The following is a 24129-nucleotide window of genomic DNA, read 5'->3' as shown; positions in this document are numbered from 1 at the left end:
ACAGAGGATGGTCATAGAGAAATGGAGATGACCCATTCAGTTTGTTAATAGCCCCATTTCTTAGGTCATCTGTGGACAATCTAACTGTAACCTCCTTCTTTCTTTTTGGGGCATATCCCTCCTCACCATGAGAGTGACCCTTGTTTTTGTGTCTCTTGCCCAGACTGAAAACCGCCTATTTCTGAAGAAGCAGTCACATTCTTGGCAGAAGGAGCTCACCATCAGCAATCAGGTGCTCAGGGACATGTAGGGTGATTTTGACAACAAGAGGGCAGCTGACATGAGAGGAGCACACAAGGCCAATCACACAGCTGGTGATGCTGATCAAGGTCAGGGTGGTCTTATTCACAGGACTTCGGGGAGAGCCCACTGAAAGCAAGACAAAAACAAGACATGGTGGTAAAAATCCAGGCACTGACCATCCAACTCGGCCTTCTGCTGGCAAACAAGGGAGGTGTCTGACAAACCTAACCCACAACTATCAGAACACATCTCTACTATGTGACCTCAGGAAGATTCACTGGGGACATCACCTGTTGAAGTGGAAGTGAACTTGACCAGTTGGTGGCCCTCCAGGTCAGTAGTGATTAGATGAGTGCAGATTCTCTGCGAGTTGACTGGGTCAGGGTCACAAGAGGTCACAAAGGGGGCATGTCTCCTCTCCTTCCCTAGCTGAGTTCCAAACTCTTGGAAGCAAAATTGTTTCATCCCTGCAATGCAGTCCCACGTCTGTTCACAGAGGTTACTCTAAGGCCATGCTCCCACAGTGTAAACCAAGGCTTCCAGGAGGAGCTTCCCCAACTAGAAGAGCTTGCACCTGATCTATGGGTGAGCAAATGATGCTGTCACACCAGAATCCTCCTCTCAGTCCATACACCACTGGAGTGAACTGTAAAGGAAGAGCTTGTTGTGCTCATTTGGTGGAGCTGAATTTTCTGTTGCTTTTGGATGAAGTGGTGGGAAGCAGAGGGATCTTTCACTTGGAGGCAGGATACACGTGGGAGGGTGAGAAAGCAAGGCAATGGAATGTATAGCTCTGGAATTTTCTTATTCATGTTAATATTTATTATTAATAGTAATGTAAGTCCAGTTATTGGAGGACAAACTGCTAAACATCTCTGTATATTATTTCCTTTTAAATACTTGTCTGCTCATAATACACACCTGTGAGCCTGCAGAGTGACTATCTACTTTGCAGAAGAGGGAAATAAGTCTCAAAGAGATGGCCCTAATTGTGACAGCCCACACTTGTGAAATGGTCATTATGTGTCAGGTGCCTGTGCTCAGAGTTCTACATGGCTCACATCATTGAATAACAATCGAGGCATCATGAAGCAGCTGTCATAAAAGGCTGCAGAGTGTAGTCAGAGCCAAGTATCTATTAAGGACAGTGCGTTGGGAACTGCTGCTCTTGGGAAACAGAGGGATGAGTTTGGGGCCTGCAACCACCCACATCAGTATGTAGGGTCTCTTGGGTGACTGTGTGTGTGTGTGTGTTTGGGGGGGCTGTTAGGAGGGAAGATGAGATGCAGAGGCTGCCCATAGCCTCTGACCTTTACAAGTTGGAGAGGTACTATTCTCACTGGCATCGTTACAACACTGATAACCATTTCCTCACACTTACAGATCCACCTAGTCCAACCTAGGTAGCAGACCCACCAACAGAATACCTTCTGGCTCCAAAATACCACACACCCCAAACTACACCTGTCACCTTTCTCAAAGCCCAGCTTCCTGTCCTAGTTCCATTGTTTGGGATATGTCTCTGTCATTGGATAGTTTCTTAATTCAAACAACTCCATTATGTCCAGCTCTCTCTAAGTTCTCAAGACACACTTTCTTACCACCAAGACCTTTAATTGTGTGTGTGCTTCATTTTTTCCCCTTATTTCACCTCCATTCCCTTGTCTTATATTAGGACTCTGGTAGTACTTCTGTCACACTCACAGATGCAACCCCCTGGCTCTCAGCTAGCATCTATACTTCCTCAAGAGGAGACCTCCACATAGTACAACTGAGATAACACAGCAGATCCAAGACCTTTTGCAATCACAACTGTGTCACATCTTCCTGGATTCTGCTGATCTTTTAGCTTTCTTCCTGATACAACCCACAAAAATGCAGCCTGGACTTTACTGTAGTGAACTACTTTTTGGCTTTCTCACTAGACCATCCCTTCCATGCCAGGGATTTTGCACATATTATCTCCTCCTTCACAGAAGGCCATTTTGTCACCTTGTCACCCTGGTCCACACCTACTCTTCAAGACTCAGCTCAAACAATAGCTTCCTGAAAACACTTCCCTGAAACCTTCAAGAGCAGATTCTCACTAGTCCTCCTTTCTCTAGCCCTCAGCGCACCCTGCTGTTACAGCTCTTATCACACAATGTCACCGCTGTTTGCAGGCACTTGCCTCTTCTCTCCTGTGATTGCAATAAGTTGAAACCAATATTTTTGTCTCTTTCCTCTGTGTGCATCATCAACCCACAATCCAGCATCCCTGCCTGCCTTCAAATTTTCCAATGGTTTCCTATTTATTTACAGAAGCAAGTGCAATTGCAATAGCATGGCAGGTTTTTGCTTTGGTCCTTAGCTTATTCTCTGGCTCCCCCCCCCCACCTTCCCTACATGTTTATGTTTATATCCTGGCCAGAGCTGCCATCTCCCTCACTTCCTTGACAACCACATTTCTTTGAGTCCTCAGAGCCTTTTATATACTACATTCTTCTACTGCAATGTTCCTAACTAAGACTTCTTTTTCAAGACATTCTATGCATTGCCTATATTTCAGTTCTAATTCTTCTTTATTACCTCCTATTGCTGCCATGTAGAATTAAGTGTTATCGCTTCTGAGTACTCATTTTATTTATTTATATTATTAGATGAAGCCTTATCATTGTGTCATGTTTTCATGTTTCCACTACCTATCATAGAGGCTGACCCATAGGAGGTAGGTTATAAGATGTTGTCGCTGGTCTGATTGATGTATCCAGTCCAATTAAGCAGACATTTACACACATATATTATAGGCAAAACTCTTTAGTAGGCACTTTGAAAAAGTAATTAGGAATGCTCCACCCCTGAGCCACTTACAGTTTAGTTAATAGCAGTAGACAGTTGATGCATTACAGGGGCTTAGATTTAAAGAAACAAATCATTTTATGTTGTAAAGCAACTAACTCATTACCAAGGGTTTTCTCAAATAAGACTTTATTAAAGCAAGATACAACCTGCTTTGATATAACCTAGTTTGGGTATGTGTTCTATAAAATGTTTTGAGGATGAAGGGAGTGGGGGGGATGCTGTCATCCACATTCTCACTTCAGGAAAAAGGAAACATTTACAGTTAGACAATGAAGAGCCCCACTGGCTCTTCAGAAAAAAAAAACACAATGGCAAGAAAAATTAAAATGCTACAGACTGGGAAAGCCTACAAACAGTGGAATACGGAATGAAATGCCTTCTGCCTTGCTGTTTCTGGGAAGAATGAATTCTGTGTAAAGAGAATTTGAATAGAGGTAGGACTCAGCCAACATGTGCATGTTCTGAAAACTACTGGTTAGGTATTGGTACTGAGTTCTATCCACACAAAATGGACAGTTGGTGCCATTCATATGTCCTCCACACTATCTCAAGGGGAGTCTGTTCAACAGATTCCAAGATGCAGTTCTGTAAACACTGTAGACTATAATTGGAAAGATCTGAGAACAGCAATGGTGATTTCATATATTTTACCCATTGCCAAAATAAATAAAAGATGTAATCCTCACAGAAGCCATGTGTATGAGTTGAAGCCATGTGTATGAGTTATTAGTAAGTCATTCAATATGTGTGAGAACTGATGCTCAGAGGAGCTGTGTCCTTACACAACACCACACAGTGAGTTGATGATGAAGCCCATGTTTGGCTGTAGAGCTAGCTCCCTCAGAGGCATGGTAATACCAGAAAAGTTGTGGACAGCTATACCTACAGCACCAGAAGTCATAACTGAAGTCACTAAGGATGAGCCCGCAGCAGTACACACAGAGGCTACATGGAAGCATAGGTGTGTCAATGCAAAGAACAATTTTAGTTTCTGTGTCAGGAGAAGAGGGGTCTGGAGGCATAGGTCTCAAGATTCTACTGAGTAAAGACTTAAAGGCCAAAGAAAACTAAGTATTGTCAGCTCCTAGGTAATTCCTTACTGGCTACACCTGGCTATCCCAGCCTAGTTCAATCCCAAGGTTGAATTCAGCTGAATTGATGAGGCGTACATATAGTATTCACTTAACAAACTTCATCCACTTCATTTGCCCAAATAGCAAAATGTAACTGCTGAGTCTTCCAGAAGGAATTGAGAGTCTTCTGACCAAGAAACAGCCTTTCAAACAACTTGAAAACTTGTTTGAGAGTGCCATTATCTGGGAGAGACGATTCTCACTCTCACTGAACGCTAGGTTCTTCTTTCTTCCTGGGAGAAAGCACCAGCTGAGATCCAAGCATTCTTCCTGGTGAAGTTGGCTCCAATGCACAGACCTTGTGTGGCCTCTGCCTTCCCCACCTGCACCAGGCTTACCCACCTTCCCATCATTCCTACCTCTACTGCGCCTCCGGCTCCTAGAGGGGTCCGTGTAAAAGGTCAACTGTGGATCATTTTCTGCCTCAGTGCTAGAGTCCCCTTCAGGGTTCAAGAAGGCAGAACCAGCTGAAATGAATAGAAAACCAGAGTAGGTATTTTCACTTTTCATGATGCAGAATCATAGGCTGGGGCCTAATTGGAAAATCAATAAAAATAAGAGTGGCTGATGGACAATGTCAGAGAGGTAGTTGAGGGGCTAGGGCCTCTCAATGTCTAGGTTTGTTGGGGAAGCAAGAATTGATAATACTCCAATCTCCACAGAACATGGCTCCATGATGAGAGACTCATCTGACATCTGCTTGTCAGAAAGGACTTCCAGAGGTCAAGAGTGGAAAAGAAAGAAAGGGAAATGTTCCATTCTGGTTAATAGGAGACCAGAATTATGTCAGAGCAGGCAAGACATTAAATTTCTAAGTTTTTACTGATTCTAGAATATATACAAAAAGAATAAGTAATAAGTCATATACGCAAGTGACATGTCCTTCAAGCTCACTAAAGCTCAGGCAAATTCTTTGGTCATTTGATGTATATACCCTCTGTCCTTTTCTGATACTGAAACAGGTAAAGGGTTTTTAATCTCCCTTTAAAATGGAATTGTGCCATACCTTCATTATAACCTCATTTTCCCAATTGAATAGATGGGCAGGCAACTTTCCATATTAACAAATAAAGATCTATACGATCGTTTTAAATGACCGCATGCTAAGTCACTGGACATTAGGCAGATGTGCCAGATAGTTAACCAATTCCCTGTTGGTGGGCATCTGAACCATTTCCAATTTGTAGCCTGTTTAAATGTGATAAACAGCCACTTGCAAACATCTTTGCACACTTGTTCAATTAATTCCTAGGAACTATTCCCATCCATGAATGTACTTAATCAAAAGAAGGTTTTCACTCTTACATTTTGGGGCAAGTAGCTTTTATCTGTCCTCCCATTGCAGCTGTGTATGACAGTATGTGTAGTTGGTTTAATGACTCTGCCACTACCCACATTCTGGAAGCCATCTTGGAGACTTAGAACTAGACATGGCTACCTCTTGCTTTGTTGTTGATCCTCTTTCTCTGGCTGCTGGATGTGTGGGAGAGTAGAGTGGCTTGCTGGTGGTTGGAATCCACGGGGCTTGTGGCTATGATGTTATCTTTATACTTGTTCATTAGGGACAGCTTGGCATTGTCACTTCCTAAATAAGGAAAAGTCAAGACAAAGAAGAAAAAAATCTTCAGAGAACAGGCAAAACATGAAGGAGAGCGAGAAAATCTACAAGGGCTGAGTAGGTGGATCCAGGGCATTGAAATGAGGGACACGCAAAGTGAGAGGTTGGTGGAAGCTAGGATGCTCCTTTCTGCTTTCTAGGGGCTACAATGTTAGAGCAGGAGTGAAGTAAGAGGATTACAATTGAAAATCCAATTTAGCTAATTCTGTATTGATAATGTCACTGCCTGCCAGCCTTTGGCTAAATGCAGAATGGGTTTTTTTTTCCTTCTGGCCAGTACAGGGTTTTAGCAGAAATAGAATCTATGTGCTTTCAGACAGAAGGTGGCCTCTCTTTCGTCACGGTCTTCACCATCCCCTGTTGACTGAACTCTAGCTATTGCATGGGTTTGTGTGATCTGTCTGTTCCCTAAAGGAGTTTGGGTTTGAACCCCCTAGTACACTATGTCTATTCCATGGCCTTGGTACTGTGCCCAAAGCTGTGGGGAATATGATACATGTAGAAGAATCCTCCTTCTTATTCTCAGACTTCAAAGTTCCCAGACACTGAAGTTCTCAGACTTTAAATCTTACTAGGAAATGATTATTGATAAAGGTCATCTTCTAGATAAATAGAACTTCTGTTTCCCACTATGTGATTTTAACCTTTGCAGCTTCACCCAGAGTCTGTGCATCTTTAGCAGTGTGCAGTATCAGATGTGTCTTCCTCAAAGAAGAAGGTACTGGACAGTGCCTTCCTTGAAGGACCACTGTTGAGGTACTTCCTTTCAAGATGTACTTATTCATAGCAGTTTGAAAGAGAGAGAGGTGAGCTATCATAAAAGAACAGTTCCTCCCTCTCTGCATGTTTTTGACCCTGATCTTGTTCTGTCTGATTAGGGCCAGGGCTCTTCTATCCACTGTCTCCATTGACAGATCTAGCATCTAAGATCTGATGCTTTGATTGCATTCTTCCATTTTCTTTGAAAGAAAAAAAATGCATCCTGTATGGAGATCATTGAAGGTGAGACCAGCTAATGTATTTAGAAGACTCAAGGCCCACATCTTAGGAGGCAGAGAGAAAAACAACAAAACAAAACAAAAAACCTCCAACCAAACAACAACAAAAATGGTTAGCTAAGGATCCTCCACGTCACTAAAGAATTAAGTTGCCTGCGCAAATATGTGATATACAAAGATGTCAAGCCAGGATGGTTTCCCATTCTATTACCTCACTTTCTAGGGGGCTTCCTAATATACACTGAAAGGTTCTAATGCACTTTTACTATACATACAAGGATCATTCTGCTCCCAGTGCTGGGTGGAAGTAGATCCAACTTATACTAATACTATGCTTTTTATTTTATGGATTAGAAAACCAATACAGTTATCTAAGAAAATAGGTTAAGGGTTGTTTTTTCATTCAGTCTAAGAATGTTGTTAATGTATACAAAGTATTTTGATGAGACCCACCACCCTCATGTCCCATTCTTACTCCTTCCTATAAACTTGCCCACATGTAATGCCATTGTAACTTAACATCCTCTTAATAGAGTTTTTGTATCCCACTAAGTCCAGTTGGTCCTTGCCTGCATGTAGGTGGGTATAGGACTGTCCACAGGAGCACAGGCAACCTACCAGTGTTCACATTCATGAAGAAAACTGGCTCTTCTTCTCCCAGAAGCTATTAACTGCTAATAGCGTCTCAGCTGGGGTGGAGTCCATGAAACATGTTATTTTGCCCACCCGAGGAAAGTCATCAGTACATTTTGCTATATAACAGCTGTTGGTTAGCTACTCCTACCTACTCTTTGGCTCTCTGAGCAAGGACTAAATGGGCTCATCCCTTCTCCCATTCCTACCTGGTGTGAGGTCCATCCCAGACTTCTCATTGCAGCCCTGTAGGGAGTCCAAAGTGCGTGTGACCTGACTGGCAAAGTCCTCCCCTCCATTCATGCACTCCCTCTGCAGGTGGTGACGCAGGTCTGTGATGTCATACTCATAGCCATCCAGGATGGGTGTCTCCCGGATGCTCAGGGTGCCACTGGAGTTGTGGCCCTGCACACGGGCATTGCGTAAGCTTTCTCGCCCATGGCCGCCAATCAGCACAGATGGAATGTAGTGAATCTCATTGGCTGCCTCTGCACTGGCACTCTTCTGGGGCTGGGGTACCCGGCGACGTTTGCACCAGCGCCTGCGAGTGTACAGGATCATCACCAGGCACAAGATGGATAGCAGCAGAGCAATCATGCCACCCTGGAAAGACAGGACATCAGGTATTTGCACAAAGAAATGTAGGCACTCTACAGGGTCATTGCTCCATCTGCTAATTCCATTCATCACTCACTCATTAGTTCATGCAATCAAATGTACTGAGCCCTTAGAGTAAGCATTACTCAGCAACCAAGAGACACTCTCCTGACACTGGTGTTTAACAAGGGAGAAAAATGAAATGGTGTGGTTAGGGCATTGTTTCAAGGAATCTAGTTGCTTCTGGCTTAGCAAATATTTGAGAGAGGCTGGGGAAGATTGAGATTTGGGGTTTTCAGTTGCAGAAGTGGGGAAACTGGTTTGTGTTTAAGGTAAATGTGCTAATCATAAAGCTGATTTGGGGCTTTCTTTTTAGTGGCCAGCATGGGGTGGCATTGAATTTAATCTCCTATCAAAACAATCAATCTTAGATGGATCCTAATACTGAAGTCATGAATCAATGAGTCCTATGAACTCTAAATCTCAGATTTCTTGTCTATACAATGGAGAAGTTGCCACTAGGCTGTTTGTGGTTGTGCTAAGAATTAGGCTAAGTAACGATGTGAAGTGTGCAGCACAATACATCACACACCACCAAGACTTTGCTCAGAGTGACCTTAACTGTCTCCCCCAGAATAACTGGCACCCAGGGTAAACCATCAACACATTTACATCCATCAGAGTTGGGCACCAACTGTGGGAAGAAATCTGCTGTTCTGCACATGACAGGAACACATTTTGATTTTGTTACCATGGGGGAAGGAGCTGGCATCATATCCTAGAGTCAGGTGGGTGGAGGAATTTCTTGATGAACCTTCAAAAATCCCAAGACAGCAAATCAGGACAGCATTAACTATCTGCTGGAGATGAGGATACCATGCTCAGTGAGGCTGAACAAGCTTGCCATGGTGACAAACCCAAGATGGAGTTTGGAGAGGTGAAGGGAGCTTCCCAGTCTCTCTCCTCACAGGACTCTGCAGGTATAAACCTTCTGGTACCCAGTCAAGCTCGCCCCTTTATTTAGGTTGATAACCCTTCAAATCTACTTCATTAGGTCAAGGTGTGCCAAAGGATCCTCCTCCTGACCTTGGCTCTAGTCACTGCCATCCTACTGTATATGATAGAGCTAAAAAGTCCCTATCATTTCCCACAGGGCCCACCCATGTGAATATGGCTTGAGAATATAATATTTCCCCAAAGAAATTAAAAGTCCCCCCTTTATTTCTAGTTTCACAATGATTATGTTCTGGATGTATGAATACAGTCTCCCAGTAAATCTTCCTGGCTATCCTCCATTTCCTGCCATCTGCACACATATATGCAAACAAGCACACATACATACTCACTACCATGTTCAAACAGGCCACATGAGGAGGAAGATATGCATGGAAGAATCAGCTGCTAAGTTACAGACCAAGCCACAAGGCTTTCTGGGGACATAACTTTCTGATTTTCAAAATTTTCTCACTTTGTCTTGAGGATGCATTCTGGTGTGAGCTCTCATGCAAATACTCAGAGAGTAAACATGCTCTGGTTGCACATGTTAGAAGTACAGAAGCAAGTATTCTAGATCCTCCTAATTGCTACCTCCTCTGCAGTCCATACTAAGGACTCTCAGACAAGCAGAGCAGAACCCTGCCTAGAGGACACTGACTTCAACTGTATAGAACCAAGCTCTGAAATAATCCACTGACAGTAAGCATCTGTGTATGACCCAGTAGCTTTTACTAGAGCTGTCAATCATCTTCGTGGCACAGTCAGATGGGCTATCCTTTCTCTCACCCCAAACTGAAGCTGTAACAATAAGTAATTAAGCCACACAGAAGGAATAACTTCCCGACCGAGAGAAGTTGTCAGACATTGAATTAGGCCACTGAAAGCCAGAGGTAATTTTATTCCCTAAAGAGCTGTAAGAGCGACATAAACATCAATCCCTGAGGAATGGTTTAAACACCATCTTTCTCACTCACACAGGGTTCCTTAGGAGCCCCTCCACCCTTCCTTACTAATTATGCATACAGATGGTCACAACAGGGTTACAGTAAAATCCAGCCCATAGATTCATTGCCCATATCACACAATAATAAAACAATAGCAGCAGTTCATTAATGGGTGTTTGCTATGTATCAGTTGTTCAAAATACTCTACAGTTTTAACTCTGAGAGGCAGATTTGACACTATTGTTTGAAAAAACATGAGGCATGCAGGTCAAATAATTTGTTCAAGGTCACACAATATATGATTAGAAAGACTGGAATGGAGCCCCAGTGACTAATCCAGAGCCCACATTCTTTGTATGGGGGTACAGGGCATATGCACAGTGGGTATGCATGTACAGAGGCCAGAAGTCAATGTTGGGTGTCTTCCTTTATTGGTAGTCATCTTATTTTTGATATAGGGTCTGTCACTGGACTTGAAGCTCCTGTTTCTGCTAGACAGTCTGGCCAGCTACCCCCCACTACCCCCCTGTCTGTGCCCTGACCTATGCTGGGTTGGGCTATAGAATCTCACCATAGAGAACCATAGTACCTGAACATTATGTGGGTGCTGGGGATTAACTCGGGTCCTTACACTTGTGCAGCAGTCACTTTGTCTAGTGATCTATCTCTATCGAGTCCATCTTCCCAGATTGCAGCCCCAGAGCTTATAGACCACTACTAGACTTCATTACCATAATGAGCTTTGCCCATAGACACTTAAGCTCTCTCTGACTCCTCACAAATTGAAAAGACAGAATGGGAACATGTGGATGCCTGTACCTAGATCCATCCTCACCAAATTGAAAGAAAGAATCTAGCCAAAGTCCATGTCTAGCTGACCAGAGATCAGAGGAGCATTATCACAAAGGACTGTTTCTCAAGCAACTACCAAGAACTCAGATCCACAATTAGTTCGTAGGAACACAAACAAACAGAGAAAACCCAAAACCCAACTCTCTCACATTTTCTTTTCTCCATGTGTAAATAAGATTATTCATAGCACGTACCACTACATGCCAGCAAGATGCTGTTAGATCCTCAAATTTGGCTGAATTTTAACAAAGAAATATATGTTGTCTTTGAGCTTTAGCGACCCATTGAAAATCTCTAGATTTGACCCCTTCTTCTGATGAGCAAGCCAAAGTCTAGAGAAGTGAAATCATTGGTAGAGCTGAGTGGCTGATGCTGGATCTTCTCACTACACTTTTCATGAGGCCATTTGTTAGGTTCATGCACAATTAACTTATATATTAGAGTCCAGACATTTAATCAAAGATGTCTTATGTTTGTTTCTCTAAAACATACAACATATAGAATGCTAGAATACAAGTTTTTTTGTTTTGTTTTTTTTTTTTTTTTTTGCCTCAACTTGTCTATTTTGTGTCTCTAGTCCTGCTTCAGGGAAATATTTCCTCTGATGAGAGGCAGTGACTCCTGATGACCTCAGCTCTCTAGTAACCAGTTACCAGGAATGAGCTCCAGCCATCAGGGGTAATTAGCCCCAGGCATAGGAGATAGAATGCTCAGGCCTCAAGTTCTTCCCTGCTTTCTTTGGTTTCATAACTAAAACTGGTAACAAGAATCACAACACTTTGCTGAGACTTACTAATTTATTGTGTAGTATTATGTAAACAATAATATGCGAGATGTAATGTTATACAAATTTATGTAATGTTACCTAATAATGAGACTTTGTGATAATAATAAGCTCACTATGTATAAATTCTCCTGAAGTACTTGCATGCCCTATTCAATGATCAGTTATGAAGTAGAAGTGCAAAGCCCCTTTCATAATAAAGAGAACTCATTGTTATATTAGAGTAAGGTGTATGTCTAGAAATCTAAATAAACTGTCCTACCACGAGAACTTGTAAGTTCACTGACATATTCAGTTACAATTATATTCTCATATAAGCCCAGTTTATTGGAATATCCATTTTTTTTTTAACTCTCCTGCCTTCATAGAATAGTTTACACCTGAGGGTCACGAATGTTTTAAGGTATTTTTTCAAAGTCTCTAAAAGAGGTGGCATATGAAAATGGCCTGGACCTTAGGTCAAGGGTATCTGGGGAATTGCCTGCTAACCAAATGAAGAAGAAAGGCAAGATGAAGGTTATTATTTTCTTGCAAATGAAAGTTTATTCTGAGAAAAAAACTCCCTCTGGCATCTGAATCCAGATAGACTTCTACCCGAAGTCTGGGCAAGAACACACTGCCCAACCTGGCTTCAGGAAAATTATAGGCATAGTGGCAAGCCTTGGCTAGCTTTGTGTTTCAGGACTCCATCACCCTGTTCAGAGTGTATTTTCATTAGCTTCAGGTTTTATGGCGTTGAAAACCCAAAACAAAACCTGAAGATGTATCTATATTCAGGTGATGAACAATGTAGACGGTGACCATTAAAAATTAGTAACAACTGACTTCATGGTATGGCATTATTTTGCTCTTTATTATCTTTGTATATGTTTTCTGATTATCTTATTGATTTTTTCTCAAAACAGTTAACATTTTGTAAATACAATTGTACTGGAACTATGTGAGGACTCCACATCTATTTACAAATACCTTGCAAAAAAAAGTGGCATTTTAAAACACATTTTTTAAAAAAAAAATCAATAAATCATTTCTACTGGCTTTAATAGAGATCAAACAAATGAAAAAACTTTATTTTATTGTGAAATTGACATTTATGATACTCACCTGAGTCACAAACATGAAGTTTGTCAGATAATTTGTATATTTTATAAAATATATGTAACAGTGGGTCAGAAAAATTTTAGTCAGCTCTCCTTTTTGAGTTAATCCTAACCCCCTACTTTAACCACAAGATCCTCAGCCTAGGTCTTGGGTTATGCTTCCCACCTTAGTTGACCAAAGTCAGTTCTGCATCTTGGCTTACATGGACTCCTCTCATGCCTCAGTGCTCTGCCTATAGACCTTTTCACACTAACCACAAGTGCTGTTGCCTTTGACTGGCCTTTCCATATCTTCTAAAAGAGTATAGACTTAATGAAAGTGATTGTGTCTGATGTATTTCTTATAGCTCCAAAGTTGATTTTAGTACCTGGCATAAAGCAGAAAGTCAATAACTACTTGTAGAACAAAGGCACAAGTAGAGAAAAGGATATATATATATATATATATATATATATATATATATATATATATATATAGAGAGAGAGAGAGAGAGAGAGAGAGAGAAAGCACAATAGAGGAGGAGGACAAAGCTCATCAACTTTGAGTACATTGCAATATAGACATCTATGTGCCTACAAGCTAAATTCATACAAGCCGACAACTTATGTGAGTCATTTATTTGTCATTAAGCTATTCAATGAATGCTTGCCATACCTGCTTTGGGGATGTGTGTTTCTAGTAGTTTCTGTTATTACTGTTAAAGAAATAATACAGGTAGGGCTCCTAATCTAATGGAGTTTACATTTTAGTTAGGGAACAAAATCAAGCTAACAAAAGTAAAGGCAAGCATAAAAGAAAGTCAGGCTGATTGTTGGTATTAAAACAGCTGATGTGTTTTAGAATGAAAGGAGCAGCAATAGGTAAAGATATGTTGTACAGTAAGTGAGGCTCTTAGTAACCTGGGGGGCCGGCGAAGCCTTTCCCTGATCAGTGTCACAGGATCAATAAATCATAGAAAAAAGTGTCTGTATTTAGTAAATGTCACAGAAGTTTTAGGGCATCACCTGGCCTGTGTGAACTATTGGCAGAAAAGTGGAAAAGCTGAGATTTTGTTTCTAGTGACCATCTGTCAAGAGACTGTAGCCAATCAATCAGCTAGCATTTCAAAGCTCAGTGGAGGAGTAACAGAAGAGTGAATCTGAGACATCATTAATTATCCCTCAAGGCAAGTGGACACACAGAATTCAAATCACATCCCTAAAGGAATTAAAGTGATAAAAAAAATAAGAATTAAATAGGCACATTTAGTCTCCTGATTTTTCTTAACAACGACTGAAGATCAAGAATAAGGCTTTTATATGACAACAATAACCCATATCTGATCTACCTTTGACTTTTCTAGGAACTCAACAAAGACAAGAAAACTTGGCAAATGTATGGGCCATCTAGTGACATTCCAACCCATTATCAGAGTTCCTGGGATAAAGAATGAATGGCACAGATGACAGACAAACAGATGACTGGTTGTAATAGTTAGATGAAAGACAAATAAATTATAGATGACAAATTATAATGATAGATGGTAGATAGATACATAAAATAGATATAATCAAACACATAGGTAGACAGGTAGATAAAATGATTAGATAGATAGATAGATAGATAGATAGATAGATAGATAGATAGATAGATAGATGGCTTCAAGGCCTTTCTGATGTTTTGATTTGTAAGTCAACTAAAAAACTGACCTAAATTACTAGCATGAAGATTTCTGTGATGATGAAACTAATATTTTAATTTGACTGGATTTAGAATCACCATGGAAACACATGGTGTTTTCAGAAAGGTTTAACGGGGGAAGGAAGACCAAAACTGAATGTGAATGGCACCACCCCATGGACTGGGGATGCAAGCTAAGTACTAACATTGATATCCATCCCACTGCCCCCCACACACATACACATTCCCTGCTTTCTGTTTACAGTTACAATGTGACCACTTGCTTCAAGCTTCTACTGCCATGGCTTCTCTACCACTGGAGGCTGTACCCCTTGAAATATAACCAAAATTAAGCCTTCTTCCCTTTAGTTCCTTCTTGTAAGATATTTGATCCAGCCACAAGAAATAAACTAATAGAGTTCCCAATAAATTAACAATTCTGCCTAACTGTACAACATTCTACAAACTTCACTGAACCTACAGCATAGGATAAGTAAAGGAACTGTGACAATTCTTGTTATAATTTGTTGATGACTGTAATCATCACCCAAGCCAAACTGGAAATAATGCTAAGCTGGGAGGGTCAGGGTAGGAAGATCATGGTCAAGTCTTCCTGACCATTAAGCCAAAACCACAGACCAAGGACATAATGGATTTGGTTCAGAAGCAATTGTCAACTCCATTTAGTGCTGACAAACATATATCTCCCTTCCCAAAGGTAAGTCAGATCTTTTAAGTCAAATAATGCCATTAAGACTGTGGTAACATATTCTTGACCTTGAGAATCACTTTACTGCCAGAGGAAGCCACTGAAACTAGAAAGAACACCCCTTGGTTATCTTCTGTGACAGGTTTTCTCTCTTGTGGTGTTTGGTGAGTAGAAATCCATTATCCCTTACCTATTTTCTTCCCAAGTGGAAGACAAGTGAAACACCTTAAACATATTAAGCAGCAAGTTCAATTTATAAGTTATTAGGAACATCACCTTCTCTTGGGGCCTTTCTGGAGCTTTTAATCTTCTGGAAATGCTTTCTAGTTGCCATGGGCCACCATATTAATTAAGAGGCCTCAATATGTGCTCTGAGTCTTCTGACATAAATTGTAAAACTCACTGGCAGGAGAAAGCCTCACCACACCTGGCTGGTCTGTCAATGAAGTATGCTTTTGCTATAGCTGGCTGCCTTGAAGTCTCCAGATTCCCTTTCTCACACTTCCAGTCCCAAGTAGCCAGTGCTTAGGGAAGAAATGGGATGTTCTGAAGATCCTGCTTCATTAAAATGCTTTTTGCCTGGTCAAGATAGAGTACAGGGCCAGCCTATAAACAAAACACCAACTCTGACATGTAGAGCCTTCTAGGTGGGCAGGGGGAATCCTTAAGGGCCCTCTAATCTAATAAGATTATGAGCAAGTTTTTCTATAAGGCAACACAGAATTATAGCTTTATACTTATTTCCTTCATTTTGCTTTTTCCTAGATCTAAAAGTTTCAAGAGAGTTAGCTTTGATCACTGTTTTTCCTCTTGAATCTGGAATGTTTGTCTTTCACTCCTCTATGAGAGAGACTCAGGACTTTCATCTAATGAGATCCTGGAGCCAACAGGGACAGTGGCTGCAGGCTAGTGTGCTGGAGTCAGCCTAGGCTATTTAGGGGTATTCTCTTTTGAATTATTTTTTAGAGACGCTCTTTTGATTCTTGGGAGTTTTCTTGACTCAGACCCCTGACTTTGCTCTTGCACTGCAACACAGGGGGATGCATTTCTTATTAAATTGCTCTCTGGTCCTTAATAGATTCAGTTACCTGTCTTTGCCTTGATGAGAATGCTAAGGCAAGTGGTGCCGAGTGGACTAGGATGACAGAGCAGTAGTTTACCATGGCTGTGTTTTTAGGTCCAAGGCCACTTCAGTGAATTCCCTCATTCCAATGACAGGCTTAGATCCCTAGACAGGCAGCAAGGAAATCAGGCAGAGCTTATATTCTTACAACCCTCTGGAGTTAAACACAACAGTTTTTATGAGAGGTGATGCAATTAAGGCATTGTGGATGTGACCCTCAATCAGTGTTAGGTATTAAAAGGACAGATTTGCATAGAACTCATTTTTGTGACTCTGGGTGCACACCCATGTATAAATGTGTGTATTATGCATAACAGCCAATCTGGGATCCACATAGAAGCAAAACCAATTTCAGGTCACTGTCTCAGCAACCCATGGGCAGAACAGCATGAGGCAGGCTTTCTCCCTGGACTATGAGCACCAGCTCTTCAAATCTTCACTAGCCAAGCATGAAGCCAATAAATAAACGTCTCCAGCTGGCTAATGCCCAATGCCTATACTTGGCTACACTTCTTTTCTCCTTCCTCCTTGTTTTCATGCAGTAGGAGGTCTTGATTAAATAAAATCATGATAATAATCTGTTCTATTAGGACTCAACATTAAAGGAATTATTGAACAAGTAACAGAAGAGGCAGGGGATATTTTTTGCTAATGACCATTAGAATTCTTCTCTCTTTCATTTTAATCAGATGGTATTATTTGAGATTTTTCTTCTATCTCTTCAAGTGTAAGGCAGATCAGTCCAAGGGGAGGAAAGGAAGTCTTAGAGAGTTGATGGCTCTGTGGACAGCAGCTGGGATTGAGAAAAAAATAATCAGTAGCTTAAAAACCCAGTCATTGAGGCAGACCACATGCAAAGCCTCACGGGGATCCCACTGACTTCAGATGAAAACAGCCTTTGGCACCATCAGCTGAGAATAGAAGTTAAGATTTTCATGAATTTGATCTATAACCTTTAGTGTCACTATGTAAACCAGTTATAGCTTCAAAGATCTGCTTTGTTAGAAGATGGAAAAATCAGATGGGCCCTTCAATGTTATGCTTCTCAGAGAGGCTAGACTAGGTGGCAGGCCTTTCTGATGGGGTAGAGCCTTGGCCATTTTCATGACCCACATGTAGGGTACAACTTGATCCTCATGGATGCTATGAGGTCTCCTGTGCCAGGGCACAGCTAGGTGTTCAGGTCTCTTTGCTCCTGTTCTCCCCTCATTAAAGAGTCTTCAGTGATGTAGAAGAGTGATTAGTCAACATAACTGATGCTTTATTTCATGACACAAACCCTTTTCCTTCACTTTTCAACACAACTCTGCTGAGTGTACTTCATTCTTCTTTGAGCTTCTATCTTGCTTTGTGATTAGAGGAACATACTATCTTCTTCCCATACTATTTATGGTATGATGGAGAAGAGAAGTCAATGCAACTGCAGTGTTTATTAAATTCTTAGCATGTGCCAGACATAATGCCTAAAACTATTTAATTTAATATTACCAATAAATATAAGTAGAAATTATTGCTTTTATTTTCAAATGAAGAAACAGAAGATTAAAAGATTTAAGTAGTTTCTACAAGTTTAGAGATACAAAGTCAAACCAATACCTAATCACTGACCTTAGCAATGGAGCTACAGGACCTTGTAGAAGAGAGAAGGCCTATCCCAATAATCAGGACCCTAGCCACCCAACTCTTTCTGTATCCTCTTTAAATTAAGCCTTTGACCATCTTGCCTCGACATCTAATCTTTGGAGCTATGCAAGCAAGGGTCTCCATGTGTCAATATGTGGTTCTATCAATATTGCCTGCACAAAATGTCATCATATCCTTTGGGGAAGCCTGATTACTGGGTTGGATAAATACATAACTTAGAGTAACAATTCAATTGTGCCAAAGGTAGTCACTTACACAGAGGGAGGAGATTGAAATCAAGAGTTCTGAGATAGATGCTTTCTAAGTGTGATCAATGGACTGGGGAGATAGCTCAGTCAGAAATGTGCTTGCTTCCCAAGCAATAGGACTTGAATTCAGATGCCCAGAGCCCATCTCCAAAAGTTTATAGGTAATGCTTATAACCCCAGCTATGCCAAGGTTTCTAGAGGAGATACTGGATCCCTAGAAACCCACATGTCTGATGTCTGATGGGTAAATCTCAAGAAACCCATATGTCATCTCTCCTAGTGCCATGGAGAAGTTACAGGCCAATGAGTCTAACTGTTTCAAACACAAGATAGAATCACTTAAGGATCAACATCCTAAGTTGTTTTCTGATCTCAGTATCCATACTATGCACAGTCTTACTCACATCCATACAACACACACACACACACTCACACACACAAACACACACATACACACACACACACACACACACAGAAATAAAGAGAGAGACTAACTCTCTTTAAAATAAATCTAAGGGTAGAAAAGCTCAGTCACTTCCTTGAGAGCATAATATACAGGCACACAGACTTGATTCTCTTTTATTGTTTGTAAATTCTTATTTTGCCACTAGAGACCTATGTGAAAGTACACAATGGCAGAGCATTACTACACAAGAGAGAGGGATGGAAACTAGGAATCACATTATTATCAGATACCACCCTTGCCCACAAACCCTGAATTTCTGACCAAGAGATGTCGATACAGAGGATAAAAGCATTAGGACCCTGTTCTAGTTTGCTATGATAAATGTCACGACGATGATCGAAAGCACCTTGGTGGAGGAGAGGGGTTATCTGGTGAACACTTCCAGATCACAGTGCATCATGGAGAAAAATTAGGTCAAGAGCTCAGATCAGAACTGAAGCAGCAGCCATAGAGAAACACTGCTTACTGACTTATTCTGTGGTTTGATCCTAGTTAGTTTTGTGTATATAGCCCAGGACTACCTGCCTGAGAAATAGTTTCTTCCACAGTTGGCTGGACCTTCCTATTCTAATCAACAATCACAATGACTTTTCACAGACTTGGCTCAGACCAATCTGATCTGGGCAATTCCTCAACGGAAATTCCTTCTTCCTAGGTAAATATGGGTTGTGTCAACTTGACAATAAAAACTAACCAGTACAGATCCAAAGGATAACAATGCTTACTCCCAACACAAACCACTAGCTGACAGTCACGAGATGATGTCAATTGGTAAGTTATTTGACCCAGAACACTCAAAATTTTAATCACAAGGCCCCAGTTCTAATTCAAACCTTACAGAGAACAATGAATACTTTCTGTCATGTCCCTTGTAATGATCGAGCTGTGACTTAGTCCTGGCCTCCAAGAAAGATGCACAATAGAGCTGAAGACTGTAACAAAGGCTGGAGAGAAGGAATTTGGGGCTTAGGGGAGATGCTGATACCCAGGCACAATCAGACAATTTTGTGCCAAGATTCCTTCCAAACCTTAGCTTCTTGCCAAAGGCCCCAAGCATAAGAAGAAGAAGCAATAGGTAAGGTTGACAGGAAAATCTGCCTCTCCAGGGCCACACACTAACTGGCACACTGGCATGGTTCTTATTTCTTTCTTTCTTTTCTTTTTCTTTTTTTTTTTTTTTAAGAATGTGTTGTGTTCAGTTTTCCTCTGGAGTTAATCAAGCACAAACTCTGGAGAAGAGGCCTGGCTTGTAAAGGCAATCTGAGTGAGAGCCTGACATCCTCATTAGGACAGGCTTTGTTAAACCACCAGCTCCAAACATCAGCAGCATATTTTCCCTCAGGTAATTACATTTTTTTCTTTTTTTCTTTTTTTCTTTCTTTCTTTCTTTCTTTCTTTCTTTCTTTCTTTCTTTTTCTGGCAAAGTCATTAACCAAGTCAAGACTTCAAATCCTTCTTATCATGAATGTGAAAAAATAAAAATGAAAACTAAATCCCCACTGCCCTGCTCTGCTTCCTCCTGCCCTAATGTCCCACCCACCCTGGCCACATGCTGCCAACTTTTGGTTTTCAGGCTTCCTCTCTAGTACTTGGATTTTTAGTATGGGGCCGGATGGTGATGGAGTGAGGCAGAGAGTTTGTCACAAAAGCTTCTTTTCTTCACCAGCGGACTGAGGCTAACTTTGTTCCCAGCCAGATGCCTGCTACATACATCAGGACCTTGGGCACAAGCCTGATGTTTACCAACTAAAGATAGGCCTGGGCAAAAGGAAACTTGAAGCTCAGCCCTGACTCTTCCCCCTCTCCCTTGTGGGAGGCAACAAAAAGCTCAACTGTGCTATTGTTTGTCAGATTTTAATTTACTGATCAGTGACTCAATCATGCAGAGCGAATCTGTGGGTCAGCTTGATCTAGCCAGAGATGATCACATGATAGAAAGAACAGCAGAGACTCTTGCTTCCAAGGCAACTGATGAGACCAACCTCATCTGCCAGGCCAATGTCTAATTCTGTGTCTGGGGCAGGCGACCCTGGGCTCACCATTCCCAGACAACGTGCGAGATCATTATGAATTAATTTTAATTTAGATCATAGTGTTCATGAAGCTTCAGTTTGTACTTTAAAAAAAAAACAGTTGTGGCTTATTCCTTTTTTAAAATTCTTAACACATTATGTTCGTGAGTGTGTGTGAGAGAGAAAGAGAGAGATACAAAGAGAGTGACAGAGAGAGGGAGGCACAGACAGAGGGAGAGAGTGTGGAGAGGATATGGGGTCTGGGTCATTATCTATGCCCATCTCTGTCTGATCCTTTGCTCTTTCTCCGACCTGACATTTCTTAACACGATTGTGTACCTAGACCCTTCCCTCCTATTTGTGTGTACCCCTCCCACTCTTTTAAGGCCAAGCACAAGTCCTTCTCCTCCCTGAAATGCTATTTTCCAATTCCTGAAGTACTTGCTGGTATTAATTAATGAATCCAGAATCCATAATTTGGGGTTCCTTACATCATAGTGCTCATCAACTGGCATACAGGAAACACATTTCAATACCTTCTAGAACCCTGTTTTGGAAGAGTATCCAGCACAGAGCAGCACCCCACCCCCAGTGAGGAAAACTGTTAGGTTAACTGGTGCCCACTGGCTCAGCAAGGCTGAGAAAACACAAGTAGCATTACCCTCACACCTTTTGTCATCTCGTCTAGGCACCTGTCTTTGTGTCCAGTAACTGGCTGATTTTTGAGCTAGCTCATTGGGTCATCAACTTGGTTACACTTCCTCTTAAGAAGGGGCCAGCTAGAGAAGAGTGAGAGCTTTCTCACCCATAAGATGTTCCTGGGGCAGGAAGAGAACTGTTTTGTCAGAAAGCTTGATACCTTATCTTTCCCCAACCCCACTCTGGCACATGCATTTTGGTGCCTTTAGCAAGCAGTTGTGACATGGCTGAGGGCTCAGCTAAGTGAACACAATTTTTTCCTGGTAAAATTAATTGAGCTGTGTTCAGATCTTACTGTTCCTGCCCCAGTCCATGGGGCGCTGTATGAATAGTCTCATCACCAGAGAGGTCAAAGAAATTTGTCATCAACAATTTTTAACATCTATTTAGCACCTAATTATCCATGGCAGCCTGTATCACATATTTTGTAATAGGGACAGTGTTATGACAAAAAAAAAAAAAAAAAAAAAGAAGAAGAAAGACCTTTTTCTTAGAAACTAAAGCTCCAATTCTCATTTTTCAAATCTGTACATCATGTGTATTTATTTCTGTAAAATTACTAACACTGGTGTTTCTGTTTCTGCAGTGACTGAAGAGAGGACAGAAACATTTTTTGCTAGCTCTATTCTGGAGTTAGAGGGAGTAAATCTGACTTGCAGAGGGCCAAATGCTATCAGGACCAGCAGTATTCTCCGCCACCATACCATGAGAGATGAGGGTCACAAACTAGGTAGACCTCACAGCAACACTGAAGTTTCCATGCACTCCATACCAGCTATAACACTATATTTTCTCTCTTTCTCAGTCAAGAAAGCACAGCAGAATGTGAGTTGAGTGGAAACTGCCTTATTATATGTCATTTATAACTCCAACTATGCTCTAATGGTAAAAAGGAAGCCAGCCACAAATTTCAGCACTTTACTTATTGTTAAGATCAAATACACTTCCCATATTGTAACAATTAATGGGCACATAGCAGGTATCATGACACCATGGCTGCAAACTGCAGAAGTCTGAAAACAGCCACTGAGGACAAGAAAACAAGGAACAGCTACTTCCCCCCCCCAAAGGCTGGGCAAGGAACTCTTCAGACTTCCATAGTCTGAGGGAGCCTTTTAAATACAGAACATCACGTGGTCTCACCCCAGGACTTATACTATGCTTTCTGAAACTCAGAACTGTAGTTTTCACTCTGAAAATCTTTTAGTCACCTTTTTCTTTATCAACCAGAATGAGTGTATGCAGCTCTTACATGAAACAAATTATTCATACACTCAATTATGATGATGACAATATGCTTATATACATAGGAGATATATTATATTTACAATATGGAGGGAGATAAGGCCTCATGGTGACCTACTTCTGGTGTGAAAAACAGTCTTAAGGTTCTGGTCCAGTGAATGTAGTGAGGAAAGGGAGCCATGAGCACCCAAAGGAGGAGGCAGGAGTCAACTTATCCCTCTGAAGGTCTTAGCACATAGGGAGTGACTGGCTGGTCACCAGCTCCTATTCAGAAATCTAGTTTCTCTGAGTTTTAGCTATTCGGTCAGATTAGCTCAGCCTTTCACATATGACTGTGTGTTCTTTATGTAAGTCCTTTGTGGTCTCTTGCCAGAAGGCAAGGTGCTCAATTAGGATACAGAAATTCGTAATGCTTTGCCGTGAGGAGGGCTGTCTCATGGGAGACATCTTTTTGCACAGATAAGGGCAATAGGAAATGTGTATCATTACTGAACATAGGAATGACGAGTTGGGGACAGTTTCCTAGAATAATTCAAGAGGCAGAGATGAGTTTTAAAGAGTGAGAAGAGGCGACCCCACTCGGGGACAAAACCATTGTTAGCCATTGCTGGTTAAACCACAGAAGTATTAAACATCCAGGTGGTTCAGGAAGCAGGGGTGAGCTGTTCAGAGTGGCTAGGGCAGAGAAAAGGGGGATAAGAAGGATGGTGGTCAGGCAGTGAAATGTTGGGCACCTTGGACTCCTACTTTCTGAGCACAGAGAATTCTTTAAGGCACTTTGCCCTGAAGAGAATATACTTTAACCTGGGTTTTATGAACCAATGCTACTGAGAGGGCTATTAAACACACACACACACACACACACACACACACACACACACACACAAAAACCAGGTCAGAGGAAGAACCCAAATACCCTTGCCTTGGCCTAAGGGGGAGGTGAGGAGTCTGTACCTGCAGTAAAGAGAATGGAGAGATCCAGAAACATCTAAAAGATATGTTAAGTTTGGTGAAAGATGGGCAGTACGTGAGGCTCCAACCATCATGATGGGCACATAGAACAGGAAGTCAGTGGGCAGAGAAAGGGGAATACTGGATGATAAAACATAAATAAGAAGTAGCCCCTGAATAGTAGAAATGCACTATTTCTTTGTGCAGATGATTTTCAGGTGAAATAACTGTCTTTTTCCTTTGGGCTGTTTTTTTGGTTGTTGTTTTTGTTTTTGTTTTTATATATAACTCTAGTCACCTGGAATGATACTTGGTAAGGTAGTCCTTATAAAAAATTTCCTGAATGCAAAAATCAGACCTTAGGACAGACATGTTTATAGTACTTCACTGAATAGCTTGAAGACCCACTTTTTAATCTCACCTTTTCCATTAGATGCCATGAGGTGAAAAGAAATAGCAACATCAAGTTTGATCAAAGAGGCCAAAAATCTTGCTATGCCTGATGACCAGACCTCTGGCATGAGTAGGAAAAAGAGATGCCATGTCTGGTCACTCAGAGAGGAACTTGAATCTGCCTAGAACGCATGACTGACCTTCTTGGCCTGTAGACTCCAAATTTATTCTGAGAACCAG

The 24129-nt window shown here is 41.3% G+C and overlaps 1 protein-coding gene across 2 annotated transcripts in view; it reads right to left on the bottom strand.

Annotated features, from left to right (window-relative positions):
- The window catches only part of Astn1 (astrotactin 1), a 304509-nt gene that overhangs the window by 149307 nt on the left and 131073 nt on the right, over positions 1 to 24129 (bottom strand). For both annotated transcript variants that reach the window (XM_051186059.1, XM_051186060.1), the window contains exons 3-6: positions 7676 to 8069; positions 5656 to 5802; positions 4577 to 4684; positions 220 to 369 (exon numbers count right to left, since the gene is read on the bottom strand). In XM_051186059.1, coding sequence (XP_051042016.1) covers positions 220 to 369; positions 4577 to 4684; positions 5656 to 5802; positions 7676 to 8069 — 799 coding nt within the window. The remainder of the gene's footprint in view (positions 1 to 219; positions 370 to 4576; positions 4685 to 5655; positions 5803 to 7675; positions 8070 to 24129) is intronic.

This window comes from Phodopus roborovskii, unplaced genomic scaffold (genome assembly GCF_943737965.1).
Source record: "Phodopus roborovskii unplaced genomic scaffold, PHOROB, whole genome shotgun sequence".
NCBI lineage: Eukaryota > Metazoa > Chordata > Mammalia > Rodentia > Cricetidae > Phodopus > Phodopus roborovskii.
Note: the sequence above shows the minus strand (reverse complement) of the source record. Positions and strands in the feature narration are given on the sequence as shown.